This window comes from Alosa sapidissima, chromosome 3 (genome assembly GCF_018492685.1).
Source record: "Alosa sapidissima isolate fAloSap1 chromosome 3, fAloSap1.pri, whole genome shotgun sequence".
Lineage (NCBI taxonomy): Eukaryota > Metazoa > Chordata > Actinopteri > Clupeiformes > Clupeidae > Alosa > Alosa sapidissima.
In genome coordinates this window covers 11,155,794-11,171,443 of record NC_055959.1, presented here as the reverse complement: position 1 = coordinate 11,171,443, position 15,650 = coordinate 11,155,794, and the positions used below count along the sequence as shown (strand labels likewise).

At 40.5% G+C, this 15,650-nt stretch overlaps 1 protein-coding gene across 1 annotated transcript; it reads left to right on the top strand.

Annotated features, from left to right (window-relative positions):
• The first annotated feature begins 383 nt into the window (after positions 1–383).
• Positions 384–4,592, top strand: mal2 (mal, T cell differentiation protein 2). Its single transcript, XM_042086700.1, has 4 exons — positions 384–571; positions 1,087–1,257; positions 2,519–2,686; positions 3,971–4,592. The coding sequence occupies exons 1-4, from the start codon at positions 458–460 to the stop codon at positions 4,040–4,042; spliced, it is 525 nt and encodes a 174-aa protein (XP_041942634.1). The 5' UTR covers positions 384–457; the 3' UTR covers positions 4,043–4,592.
• The last annotated feature ends 11,058 nt before the right edge of the window (positions 4,593–15,650 follow it).

Below are 15,650 nucleotides of genomic sequence, written 5' to 3'. Positions count from 1 at the left end.
AAATGGAATTGGGAACAACTGGCACAGGGATTTAGCCTACTTGCAGCCACCCCTAATGTAAATCTGTGCAGTTCACTGTTATCTCCTTGGAATTTCTTTCTTTGAGATAGCATTTACTTAACTGAATGCCCTCCCATAAAGGTCGTAGCTAAACATTAATCACATAGTAGGAAACAAATGTTTTTTTGTTTGTTTGTTTGTTTTTTACAAAAGGGTGATTTCATATATTACTAATATACTATGACATAGGCCTACAGTAGGTCTATTTTGGTTTTCAAATACAGGTAGGTGTGTCATTTACGCATCGACGTAGAAGGTGTCCATGAAGTCAGAGTAAGCTCGAAGACTAGGAGTGGATAGGAGTGGCTATACACCTGTCCAACCTGTTTGTGACATATGACTCCGACAGATTTTATCCTTCAGTCCTTTGTTGAGGTTATCTGAACGGACTGGAGGGATGGCGGATCCAACAAATCCCGCAGCTACCTCTTTCCCAGCGCCGACCATTTCGTTACCTTTGGGACCTGATGTACTAAGGACATACTCCGGAGCATTGATATGCTTAGAAATTGTAAGTGCTGTGTGTAGCCTACGGTATATTTTCAACAGCGCTGTCTAAACTATAACGTTTGTCACATATTCTAATTATGACGGGGAAAAGCCCGGGTGTAGGTCATTATAGGCTGTATGTAGATGTCGTAGCTTTAGCGTAGCCCTACTCCGAGGTATAAAAATTGTGAACAAGTTGTCTACCGTATGACGAGAAAACAGGTGTGGGTCAAACGCCCTTAAAGGTGAAGGCACATGGCGACAATCTGGTAATCATTCGGCTGAGGAGCAATTGTAACACATTCCGTTAGGCTATTGTCCTTTTAGAAAACTACTATCAGGTAACTACAGTACGTTTAGAAAACACCAATTTTGTCAAAGTAAAGAAAATGATGTTCTGTAAATGTAGCTAGTTTTGTACCGAACAAATAAAGAGGTAGGCTAAACGTGATGAACCAATCCAGTCATGCCAAACAGAATCTTTCCATATCGCACATAGCGCAGAATAAGTAGCCTAACATACACTTTCTTTTTCAGGTGTTTGGAGGGCTGGTATGGATCTTGGTGGCGTCATCGAATGTACCTGTGCCTCTACTGCAAGGCTGGGTGATGTTGGTATCTGTAACCATGTTCTGCTGCTCCACCGCCTACCTGCTTTTTTTCTTACTGGGTTTGGCTGACCGAATCGACACGGACTGGAATTTCCTGGTGCGTTAAAACATTTTGTTGGCATAACTACAATTGAGCACTGATGAGGTGTTGGTCTTAGCCTACAGTACAATATGTCGTCGTCGATCACCCAAAGGATCATGGAATAACGTAGGCCTAGGTTGCACTGCCACTGTGGATGTAAGGGTTCACTGCATACCTGTCAACACTCCCGTTTTCCCGGGTTTCTCCAGTGTTTCAAGGTCATCTCCCAGCACCCTCCCGTTTGTTATGTCTCCCGGAAAACTCCCGTAATTTGCATGGCCAGATTGTGTATGAAATACACCCTACACATACACGATCACTTAGTTTCAATTTCAACCGTTTTGTCATAGGCTACAACCTGGCACCCAAAACCCAAATAAGGAAGCGGGTGCCGACTGCCCAGCCTGAGTCTTGTCGTAAGCAAGCGGGCTAGTTGAATGGCCTACTCCAGAACTAGCTGTTGTGAAATTGTTGGGAATTTAATTGATTAACACATCACATAAACTGTTATTGAGTGTTGTTGATACACTGAACTTGTCACACATATGTTACACCTTAGTTACTAAGCACATATGTTACACCTTAGTTACTAAGCACAGTAAGCACCAAATATCATAAAATTGTATGTGGCTCTCTACATCAGAAAAATGACTGCAGCAAGATGAAGTTGCTTAGCTTTTAATCACTAGAATTCATTAGGATTACTCCCGTAATTTTAAAGAGCAGAACTTATTGCCAGTAGTCAGTGATTTCAGTAGTCTAAAATGGACAACTTGGGGGCAAATTGGAGACAAAAACATCACCAAGCCTTAGGCTTCCCAAAGAAATCTCTCACATGGCAAAAAAGAATTTGAAACAGACACACTGTCTAAAAGATGTGCCAGTTTGTAAGTATTTTCTCTTCAGCCCCTGGCACCATAGTGGCTGAGTAATGTCTGTTTTATGATCATGATAAATGAACATACAATTTTCTCACCCAACTAAGCATACTCCAGAAGACTTACTTTAAGTGGGTTTGGCAGCAAGATAGTTGCATCAGCACCAGTTGCTCCAAAACACCAGACGAAAAATATACACACTATGAAATTCAACAAGTTTCATAGGTTTCTGAGGATACAGTGATGTTTTAATTTTCGTACATTTTTTAAAGTCTTAGAAGCATTACATGACGGTCTTACCTGCATATGTTGAAAATTCTCCATCATCAATGTGCTCAGCCTCAAGGAGCCTCTTGCTGAAAAATCTTATGAAAAGGTCCATTGTGTGTTTATTGCAGGACATGTTCTACCATTTCATTGCACTAGTTTTCTACTTTGGGGCTTTTGTGCTGGAAGCTGCAACTACATCAGCAGCAAGTCTAAACAGCAACTGCACAGACACACCGAAGGGGAACATCATCACCTTCCTCAGTAGTCAGCAGTACAATATTAATGTGGCAGCTACTGTAAGTATACTGCTTTTTAAATATCTTTTTTATGACTTGCACCAAGTACACCACCAAGATGTGCATGCACCTTATCCATACCCTCAGAGCCGCCATGGCCAAACTATAAACAGTAGGCTAAGCCACTGCATGCACATGTGGGTTCATTCTTACTTAAGTAAAAATAGAATATTTGAAGTGTGGTGAAGAAATATCGGGAAAAAGCCAGGAAAGTTGAGAAGAAGAGTTTATTAAAAAAAACAGCAAAGGCGGAGAGCGGTCAGAGAAGCGGTCAGAATCATATGCATGCACTTTGCTAATAAGAACATGAGATGGTGATTTGAAAGCACATTGTGAACTGTGGACTGTTAAATTCTGATTGTGTGGAGTGATAAGTGGAGTGCAGCACTCCAAGGTGGAAAAACCAGACGCCTTTCCTCGCCACAACAATGGCGGTGATGTTTGGCGTGGGTTTTGTTTGTGGCCACTGTGACTAGGACCTGATTATATTGGCAGTGATGATGCATTAGCTGTCAGAAACGATAATAAGAGCTATTCAGCCTTCAGGGGCCTGAGTGTTTGAGTGTCAGAACTGGACTCCTGTGAGAACGTCTGAGTTGGCGAGCTCAGACAGAGGAGGTGTTGTTCCCTCAGGTCCCTCCTGCGCTACTGACCAGACCTGTTTGGGTCTTCGCTGTCATCAGTGCTAGGTTACAACAACAAATGCTGGGCTAGCAAAGGGCTATTGCTTATTTAGTCACCATCCAATGTTTCTGTTCCCATTATGGATACTAAATGTTAGATAAAGGTTACAAGAGATGGCAGACAGACATTATCATCAGCTTTAGATTAAAAAAGCATCTGCTAAATGTATAAAATTGAATAAAGTATTATAAATAAAATTAATAAAATCATGTGAACAGGTTTTCAATGTGCAATGGTTAAATTGTTGCATTTTTAGAGTAACTACAATCCAGTACTTATGTTAATTCTGTAATACTGAAAATGTTCTGCAACAATACAGTGTTAGGCTGTCAGTCATTAATCATCACTATAATAATTACAGGGACTGATAGCTGTGCAATTTCTGTTGTAGTTCTTCTGCCATTTTTTGCTTTTGTGCCATTGGTTTCCTCTCCTTTTGTTTGCATTTTGAGTGTTTTTTAAAAATAAAAAAAACTGCCTCGAGAGTTGTATGGTTCAACTTTTTAAGGAATGTCTCTGTTTTACTCTATACCCGTCATCGTAACTTGCAGTAAAATGAAAACAAAACTGTAGCCTTACTCAGGTGTTCTTTTCTCACAGATATTTGCCTTCGTGGCAACTTTGTGCTATGGATGCAGCATGATCATGGGATTCAAAAGATGGAGGAAGTAGTTGCGAGAAACATCACAACAGACATACTCTACTACACAGGATAGTCTAACATTACATTACATGATTTAAATTCAGATAAAGGGGTTAACAGTCTTGTGCTAAATCATGCAGACCTATTTACCGTAATATGGAAGTTTTTGTACTGTATAGTAACATATTCAGTGTTCACCATAGAAAATATTTTCTAGGTAATTTATATTTCACTGATTGTTATTGATGATTATTATTATTTGCACCAAGTATTTTCAGAAAGAGTGGAAGAGAGAAATGTTTTTTTCATTGTGTTATTTTATTTGTGCACTGTAGTTACACACAAAACATTAAGGTTACTCAGTTTTGGTAGATTTTTAGGGTTAGTATTTTAGATTTTTATTCTTGACTATGTTGCACTGGTAAAATAATAAAGTATATTTAACCTATTGTATTACATTTGTCAGTACAGCATATTTACATTTAGACATTACTTGATTAATGGTAATCTGTATCCATTAGTGTTTTGATCATTATTTGTACAATATATGTTGTAATACATAAACCAAGAGCAGTTTTATTTGTCTTCTCCTTGTTTAATATATTGGTATCTCCACAATCTCAGTGTGACTGTTACATGTCCCACGTTGATATCACAGATATTTCGACATTAGACCCCAGTGTTGGCAGAAACTCATAGTCTGGCGTCCTCTATCATGAATCACATTTTTCCATCTTGATAATGGATGATGTAACCTGACCATAAGGAGTTCAACCAAAGGCAATGACTTTGATATAACCAAGAAGTATGGTGTAGTTCTAGTTCAGTTTCATAATTTATGTGTAAACTTGAAAATATTTTATATCCTGTTTATATTTTTTTCTATTAAAATATGATTTAAGTCATTTTATGCCATTTCTAAGTCAGCAGAGATCAATGCAAAAATTCCCAAGTCAGTCCTTGCATTAGTAAGATAACTGAATCCTTGACCTATTCTTAGAGATAGCACGGAGCAGAAGTTTATAAAACCACAAGCAGAACAGTGCTTTCCTGCTGGAGGAGAGTAAACACAGCAACTGTGTAGCACTTGTGTCTGTGCCTGTGAGTCAGCATGCTTACATTTTTTGCTAAAGTGACTAAATCAGTGTGCGGTAAATATGGTGGTAAATTACAGCATTTTACCAGCAGAGGACACTCACACAGACGGATAGCTTTGCCAGGGAATGTGTAGCCTGAGGTCTTTATTACCCGGCTTTTTACTCCAGAGAACCTAATGTTAAGTGTTCATTATTTACCAGTGTAAGATGGGGACTTTTGATGATTCACTGATAATGATAAGAAGGATAATTGGTTATGTTAGCTGAGCTGAACAAACAAAAATCCCTTCCCAGATTTGAATATTGTTAGAGTTACAATCTGTGACAGACAACTTAATGTTTGTTTACTGTTGAAATGCTCTATACACAGTATGTCTTTGCACGTGTGAGAGTTTGTGTATTTACGTATTTGTGACTGAGAAGCTATCGTTAAAGGAAAGGAAGTTAGATTGCTTAAAGCAAGTTTCATTTATCTTTTAGATTCCTTGGTGACATTTGTGGCATTGGCAGCGTGTTGTCAAATTTAGCAGACTAGTTATCTTTGCTCCTTTGACTCCCGGGACCCATTGAGCAAAATGGGGAATTTTAAAAAGTCAAAACCACAGAGTTAAGTCAAAACCACAGAGGTTATAGACAGGAAATTGCTTGTCCATATGCAGATTATGCTGATAATCTCACAAATGAAAACTGATGGCAAAGAAATAATACAAAAAGTTTTATATATATTATAACCTTTTGAGATGCCACATACTTACACATGGTGAGCCATTAACTTTTACCCAAGATTTTACTTCTTACGTACGTCTTTTGGAATACCTGGACCAGACGACTGTTGTTCAGCACCAGAGATGACCTTTTGTGTTTGTGCACATCATTCCAGTGTGGCTAAAGAGTTTTGGCCCACAACAACAGACATATTTGATGTTCACCCAGGCCACGGCTGCAAAGCACAGGAGCACACGTTGAGAGACAGTTGGAGATGTTTGTGCAGACACTCAACTGGCCAAAACCTCTGGAACCTTCAGCATTGCCACGAACACACAGGCCTTAAAAAGGTAAAAAATGCACAACCAGCTGATAGCTAGAACAGCTTAAGGCTACAGTTTCTGTAACTCGACATAGCTGAAAGGTTATGGTATAGCTGTAGGAGATACCCTTTGGCCCAAGCTTTGCTGAGAATTCTGCAAGCAGTGCTTATGGTCGATCTGCATACCTGTAAATCTCTTTTCTCAATGCAACTCACAAGACCTGGGTAAACAGCCAACTGAATGTGCCGTAAATTGTGGCCCGCGGAAGACGCACCTCCACATTTCAGCCAGGCGTTTCTGCCCCTCTCCTAGGAGACCTCGGCATTCCAGATCAGTTTCCACAGGGTGACAGCTTGTTAATGGGCAACCAAGGCCCAGGCCTGTGCCATTGTTCAGGTGCTACATTCCTCCAATTGGGATTTAATGAGCCCGGCTAGCACATCAAACGCTCCTGACCTTTTATCTGGCATTATCCAAGGCAAATATGGCATAGCTGTGTGTGCGTCACAATGCAGGGTCACTCTCGGCCTACACGACAGGCTCGTTTGAGGAAGGTCAAGGAGAAGGACTTCTAAAGGAACAAAAATAGAGTGGGATTCCTGAGAGGTCACAGTGTTGCATACTAACCCATACTGCAAGTTTGAATCCAAGTTTTAACACCACACTTTTGCAGTTTCACTGGACCATAACAAATACATGTCCTGACACTCAGCAGTCTACAGGTAGTCAGACGCATCCTAAACTACTGAATCATGCTGAAGAAGGATGATAGATAATATTCAGTTGGTAATATAGCTACTGAGCTATTTATCTGGTTGCCTACTTCAGACATTGCGTTTAGTAGGTTTACTTTGCTGATCATAGTAAATTGCTTAGTCTTATTGCAATCTTATATTTGTGTGTTGAATCAATATTCTTCACCGTTCAACATCAAATCAAGGTTTGATGGATATTAAAAACATGAGGATCTTTTCTCCTTGTGTTGAGCACAAAGATAATTGTTCACTCCGTCTTTGTTGAAGAGTAAAAAGTCAACAGTGATTTATGACACTCCTGGCATATACATTGATACTACAATGTATACTGCATCAGAGGAATAAGACAGATTTCATCAATTCAAGCACCGATAGATGCCAACATGTTTAGTATACACCTGCTACACAGAAATGTAAAATTTATATTATATAAATACATAATAATAACATTGTATTAAATTGAAACAAAAAGAACATAATGATAATGTTTTTTCTTATAAAATATGTTTAGACAGAAAAGATGAAAGAGGTCAGTCTCACACAGTTTTTACTGTTGTATGTTGGTTTGTTTACTTGCTTGCTTGTTACTTGTCTTTGTTCACTTGTGTGTTTTGTTGGCTTGTTTGATGTTCTCTGTTGTGATGATCACAAATGCAAAATCAACTGACCAGAGACGTCACGTCACTTTCACTTCACTTCACGTAGAGCAAAAAGAGATTCTTCAGTGCCTGGCAGTGGCCTGGGGTGCTGAGGTAAGAACTGTCGGAAACTGGGCTTGCTCCTCTGCTGCTGCCTCCACATCATGTGCCAGATCACATGGAAGTGTGTCTGGAACTTGTGGTCAGTGTTTCCTGAGGTGAACAGGATGTAGAGTTGCGGAGAACAAACGTCTGTAGCACCATGTGGCCAGTGCGGCCCACATACCGCCAGTCTGTGACCCTCAATATCTCAATTTACACACCGTACAATCAGTCAAGCATCAAGCATAGTGCATGTTTTTTTTTTATGTTTAGAATTATCCTATCACATACTCTTTATTACAGTTATCAGTTAAGACCAGAGGCGGACAGTGTACACAGCTTCATTACTTGAGTAAAAGTACAGATACCCTTTGCTAAATTTTACTCAAGTACAAGTAAATGTACAACAGTCAGATGTCTACTTTAGTAAAAGTACTGAAGTACTTGTTTTTAAAAGTACTTGAGTATCAAGAGTACAAGAGTAGCCTACATTTTCTAAATATTGCATTACTACTGCCACAGTGCTTACATATATGTACAGAAACGTCCTACATTGAGTTATGAAAAATGTTAATGTTAATACCTTGGAGAATGTAAAAGGAATTTAAAGTAAAAGCAAGTCATTTTCATCTTTTTACCATGTTGCCAGGGATGGGCAGTATTTCTAATACATGTATTTAAAATACGTATTTCAAATACAAAATACTATTTTGTAATTGAAACACTTGAAGCGAAAACTATAATTAACTTGTTCAGAAAATTTAAATAGTCTGGCGAGGTGGGGCCACAGGTTGGCACATTCCCGGGATGGACCTGCTGCGTCTTCATCCATTGTTTCGTCCATGGTTTCGTCTCTTATCTAAATCTGACCATGGAGTTGACTTTGGCGGAAAGCTGAAGGTGATTGCTGATAGGCTGTCCCAATCATTGGCACCTGCACAATCCAATCACGTTTGAGAGGGAAACAACAAATTGAGGGTTTCCGAGATTTTTCTTTTTTCCTTTTTTTTTAGAAGTAGTAACGGGAACTCACGGTTATGGATAGAAATGTAGTGGAGTAAAGAGTACAATATTTGCCTCTCAAATGTACTTGAGTAAAGTCATGAGTAGTCCCCAAAAATGATACTCGAGTAAAGTACAGATCCCTCAAAATTGTACTCAAGTACTGTACTCAAGTAAATGTACTCCGTTACTGTCCGGCTCTGGTTAAGAGACTTCAGTAATGTCAGTGTCAAGCAAGCTTTAACACACTTTTATTTACAGTATACAAAACATACTATCTCTGTGAAATGCTAAAACCTTGCTTCATGGGCACTTTGCCAATGATAATTTGATGTGAAACTATTTCAATATTTAGAGATATGCTTTGAGAAAACAGTGTAAAACAGATGGCTATTCAAAAATAGTAATGGCTATTCAAAGTATTGGCTGAATACCAATCAGTGCCAAATATTTGAACGATATTTAGATGTGACTACAGGGGCACAAGAACAACTTGAACAACACATAAACAGTTGTTAAAGGGACACCAGGCAACATTTTCGTGTTAATTACTCATCTTCGTAAGTCGGTATATGGTTAAATGACTCATTACAGGGCGAATGAAGACTCTCTCGCCCGCCCCTACTGCCTGTAGGAAGAATATCCCGCTTGCAAGTTCAGTGTATCGTACCCGCCGACCGAAGCAGGATCAGTTTACAACCTGCATACAGCACAGAGGCAGGCTAACGAAACGCTAGCGATTGTTGCAAACGTGTGTATAATGGCAGAGCCAGCGAAGAAGCAGCGAAAACACTTGACAGAAGATGCAAAGAAAAGGAAAAGAGCTTCAGACCAAGCGAGGCGGAGTTTCGTAGAGAAAAAGCATCAAGCTTGCCTGGTGTCCCTTTAAGGCATTATTGTCTCAGCTAAAGATTCAAAGAGGAACAACTGGGAGAACATTAAGGTCATTGATCCAGGCCTGTATTTGAAGTTATGCCCAATGACACTAGGGTAGCGCTGTTGAGAAAACCCAACCCTCCCTCCAGACACTGTTCTGTTTGTCAAGCCAGCCAGTGGCTCTACAAATAATAGTAAAATTAGCTCATAAATTTGCTTGTTTTTGTTGCCCAAAAGTGTTCTGAGATCCCTGTGTGGACTGCTCCACACCATGTGCAGTGAAAACAAATGTCACGCTTGAAATCACTTCCCAGATTCCTAAAACATCCAGTCTGGGACATCACAATAGTAACCCGCAAACCAGGGGTCATTCCTTGTGAAGTGGAATCCAAAATGCCAAGGAGATGTTTCACTCTTCACAGAATGTGGCAGCGAGACCAAAATCTTTCTTTCAAAAGGACTATAGGATGCGTTCATATCTGTTTTTTATTTTTTGTCTTTCAAAACTTTATCAGCCAAATATAAAGATGGAATCTCAAACATTGTTCTGTTACAGATCTGTGTTTACCACTCTCCACCCCTCAGCCACCCCCAGGGTAAGACTGACTGTGTGTGTGCTGACTCATCCTCCAGACTGGAGATTCACCATAAATAAACTTGGTGGTTGATTTGGCAGACAGTTTAAGAACAAATCCAATTCTTCTCAGAGATTTACAGAGGCACGTAGCTGAATTACTAAAAAGGGAGAGGGACCACATCCTCATACACAAACTCTCTCTCTCACACACACACACACACACAGACCTCACACACTTTGGGCCCTTGCTCCTCCTCCTCTGTTGACCTTTGACCTCCCAGTGGTCAGGCATCATCTCCTGAGATGACCTCACAGCCTGGTCAGTTTTTCTATCCAGGAAAAACATGCTTGTACATTCTACCATTAAATGAGCTGTTAAGTACAAATTCTTCCATAGACCTATGGAGAATGTTGGAATTTTAAAAGTTGTCACACACCTCCCAAGATTGAGCAGGCTGTTTTTGGCTATAGTTGGATATGCCTGTCAGTTCCAAGATGTTTTCCTTTTCCAACTTGTTTGACAGCAGTGAAGGGAAAGTGTCCTTCTTACCATGGGATTAGGAGAAGAAAAGACCATGGAAATGTTTTGGAACAACTAGCAGTTTTTGAACTTCAGACTGAAATATATATCATGTTCAGAGTGCTAAAGGGGGTCGTTTTACTTACACACCATGCCTTAACATTAGGTGTTATGAAGTTGTATAGAGTTTAAAACAATAATAAAAAAATTCATTTTTTTTATTTCCTCTTTAAAATACAACTCAATACAACTACAAATGCTTTAGCTCACTTATATCATCACATATATGATTAATCACTGAAATGCTTCAAGCACCACATACTCATGGACCAAGGACTGAAAAGGGAAATTCAAGCTTTACTCAAAATACTTCTTTCTTTTCTTCTGCAGTCTTTCAAGAATCTTTTCCAAATCTTGTCAGTTGTTTGGTGTAAGGAGGCCCTTAGTCGCTTTAAAAAAAAGCATCTGCTAAATGAATAACTCTGTACATTACTCTGTAGGCAGTAGTATCTTGCCAGTTGCTCTTAAAGTGATTGTGCAGCGCCTCATTACTCTCCAGCAAATCTGCTCTGTTCATCTGGAGGAACACGGCCTTTGGCACACAGAAATGTAAATGGAGCGAAGTTTAGTTTAATCACTCAGCCATGTAAGCCTTCTCAGTCTGCTGTCCTGACTTGCTAAGTTGGAGAGTGGAGGGGGTGGTGGGTGGCTGTAGGAGTGAATTCACAATGTGACAATCTGGCAAAGCAGATAATGTAGTCTACCTGAAGGCGCCATGTAAGTCCAATATGAAGCCCAGACCACATCTAGTCTATTCATTCTGATTCAGGCCTGATAACCAGCAAGGAGCATTCAGGCTTTCAATCCATCCAAACACACACAGATCGTGTTCTACTGAATACAGCATATAACATAGTACATGCATGCACATAGGAATGATGTATTTTTGTATAACTGTTTGTTTACAGCAACAACTAAATGGCCATGGTTATATCATACATCAAGACAATGCCTTCATGTCACTAGTTGATAGTCATTACATGCTCAAGTAAAGACTGACCAAGGCTGATCACTTGAGTACAGTCTACTATGAGCAGCATACCTGTCAACACTCCCGTTTTTCCCGGGTTTCTCCCGTATTTCAAGGTCATCTCCCAGCACCCTCCCGTTTTGTTAATTCTCCCGGAAAACTCCCGTAATTTGCATGGCCATCAAACTTCATTTTAAAATCATTGATCCATTCAGGTTGCCAGATTGTGCATGAAATACAGCCTACACATACACGATCACTTAGTTTCAATTTCAACCGTTTTGTCATAGGCTAAAACCTGGCAACCCAAAACCCAAATAAGGAAGCGGGTGCCGACTGCCCAGCCTGAGTCTCGTCGCAAGCAAGCGGGCTAGTTGAATGGCCTACTCCAGAACTAGCTGTTGTGAAATTGTTGGGAATTTAATTGATTAACACATCACATAAACTGTTATTGAGTGTTGTTGATACACTGAACTTGTGCACTCGGAACCAAATCTGACAGCAAGCAGCTTTGGAGTTTTGGAAGTAGACTGCAGGCAGGCAGCTGCCGGATACATAACTGGCATGCGTAAGGTAATGGTAAGGTAAAAGCAACGACCGAAATGCAGTGTTGAAACACGTGTATGAAACGTATTAAATATGCAAACACAGATCCGGTATAAACACTGACCCCCCCCCCCCCCCCCCCCCCAAAAAAAAAAAAAATCTCCCGTTTTTGGAAAGCTAAATGTTGACAGGTATGATGAGCAGGGCTCATCATTTTTAAGGACGCAGGGACAGATTAGACATTTCTGACATTATGACTTGATTTAAATAAATGGCAACATCCTGCTTGCCTCTGCCAACCTTTGAGATGGTGGCATATCAATAAATGGCAAATTACGGCAGACTACACACACTAATCTCTGCAGTCACCCTGGCAAGCTCTAAAATATTTTCCCAGAATAAATAATCTCTTTGGGTCCAATCCACCAGTCATACATGGAGCACCCAGACCAACGGACTTCCTATGTCCACCGCAGCTCGGGGCAGTATATTTTCACATGGAGTGCTTCTGGCCACGCGTAAGCAGCGCAGACAGTCTGTCTGAACAGATTCCAACAGCGAGAGCGCCCAGACGTGTTCACTATTATTCACCAGGCTTCTCGCACTCTCTCTGACCACACATATCACCCCCAGAAATATTTCACGGGACACATAAATGTGCGTAGGTAGACTTCCGACCACACTCCTACAGAATAGTTCTATCGACTGCATATCTTCCCTGAACCTGAGTGCTGAAACCGTTCCAGAGGATTTGGCTTGGCCAAAAGTCAATCTTACATTCTTGAATAGAATTGATGGATGTCATTTTAAAGTGAGATTTATTTTCCAATCTTATAATCTTATCTAAAAAAAAACATTTTTATTTATATTCCTGAATTAATTTCTTAAACTATAAATATACTGCTTGAAATAAAAGCTTAACCCCTAATATTTTCATACTGACATGACTAAAATGATGCTATTCAATGTTAATTAAAATATGTCCAGTAAGTAAGTCCACTGCATGAAATATCAAGCCCATTAATTAAAATTCCGACGTGTTAATATCATAGTGAATGCATGTAAATATGAGTGACACATATTTGTATGACCATGCTTATTTACAGCAACAATTAAGTGGCCATGAATATATCACACATCAGGATATTATCTTCATGTCACTACATATGCGTAGTAAAGACTGATCAAGGATGATCGATAAAGTACATTTAGAGGGAGTGATATTGCCTACTATTAAGCTCCTGAGAGCTCCTCAGTTTTAGTCCAAAAGTGTCCTTAGTCAGGGCCTCCCTGAGCAGGGGCTAGGCTACTGAAGAGCTTAGGCATGCGCAAGCTTTGGCACCCAAGCCGCGTGTGCCATTGGACGGCCCGGTGCAGACACTGTCAGCAAACACAGACCTGCGGAGCGGCACATTTTTCAGCTCACAATGTGGAAGTGTTTGAGAAGCTGTGAATCATGTCAGGGGGACATCGCACCAGGCAGACAATGGCAACAGATCAGCTGCTACCAGGATTAGGGCCAGAACCACAGACTTAAACAACCCAAGGCCCATTCCTCCAACTCCTGAATATCGTACGAGTCCAGAATTCCACGAGGAACTTTAAATCTCTTGAGCCACTTTAACTAAGACTGGGGGTGTTAATACCAAATACCACAATAGCCCTGATTTCCTGATGCAACAAGATGTTTTAAACACTCCTGTGTAATTATTTTTTACATTTCTTCCTACCCTGAAAATGCGTGTTTTTTGCCATATTTCACAGCTTTCCCACTTTTGGCCTATTACGACATTATATATTATATTAATATAACATTAAATATTTTCATGTTGGACCATTTAATGATCTCACATGTGTCATGTCATATCGTAAGAGTACTTTGCACAGTGAAAAGTCTAATGTCAAGGTCATATTGTAGGTGAAAGGTCACCGAAATGCCTTTTTTCCCCAAAAAAATCAATAACATTCCCACACTTTATCAAATCATGATTCTCGTTGAAATGTGTCACACTACTGGCAATTTACTGAACTGAAAATTTAAGTGTCATATAAGTTAAGATATTTTGTTTCTGAAAAACAGTCTCATGTGATGTGGCTGTAATTCAGTGACAAAACCCACATTCACCATAATTGAAGTTTGGCATGTCCAGTACTGACGAATTAACAATGGCGATTTGTATTCATGGAACAAGGTCAAAATCCAAGAAGGAACTTGAAGATGTGGCCTATATGGAAGCATCTGACCTCCCTCATGTGCATGATGTATCTTCTTCGCCCTGCAAGGGCCGGTAAAGTCCTGCGAACCAGGTCTATGGCGGCAAAGATTCTCGCCTCTGCTTTAAAAGACCACTGCTTGTTCTGCAACATATATACCATTGGGGAGCAATACATTGCCAGCAGAATTGAAGACCTTTACGGCTGCTACACACAGTTGCGAGCGTTGCAGTGCTGGAGACGCATCCCATTCACTTTACATGGGCTTACGTCATCCGTTGCCGAACTAAATTGTGGGTTGCGTCGCGTTTCTCCCGTCGCTCGCGTTGAGAAGTTTAGCTGTTGCTGCACCGGCCAATCAAGCCAATCAACGGACGGCACCAACCAATCAAATTACGGTTATACTTCAAGTCATTTGCATAGCTTGCGTTGATGGAACGCAACTGAGTGTAGAAGCAGTTACAGTATACCCGCTTCCTCGCCAATATGAATTGGCCACAGTCCAAACGAAGTGAGAAACGAGCACAAGAGTCCCAAGAACACCTTTTTGGGGTCAAGATGGGGGATGAGGAATGGCAGTTCTTGCATTCCATGCGTAATGACCGCAAAGGTTACTGTGAGGAGCAGGTTGATAGAAAGTGGGAGTGAACAATGGAACGAAAGTATGCGAGGGAAAAGGCCCTGGAGGCCATGCAGAACAAGGAAGAGGAGCGGAAGAGGGCTGATACAGCATTGGTTGGGTCGAAGAAGCGATGGGGGAGGCAACCATAGAGACCACCACTGCATCTACTGATAGTATCTCAGAGCAGGTAAATACAGCAGATGATACCAGAGACTTTCTAATGAGGAGACACAGCACTCCTCCATAGAAATGCATGGGCTTAGTTTGTTGTCTACACATATCCCACCCCTTCCTCTGCAAAACGTCGACATGTGAATACATTGAGCCAATCATGTGGTGTGATGTGAATACATTTAGCCAATCATATGGTGTGTTGTGAAGACATCGTGCCAATCAAAAAGCGTTGCAATATGGCCGCCGAGTGGAAGGACTTTGATGATACATACAACCCTGCAACTGAGCAAAAGTACACGTTGCCACGGACACTGACAGCAATGACAGTGATAGAGAAGTTATGCCACAGTGTTATCAGCATTTGCGTATATATCTCCTCGTAAAACATCTCCACTGTTCAAGCTGAAGTGAACCATGAAGAACATTATGACTGAGGTCAACTTTGTTTTACATTGT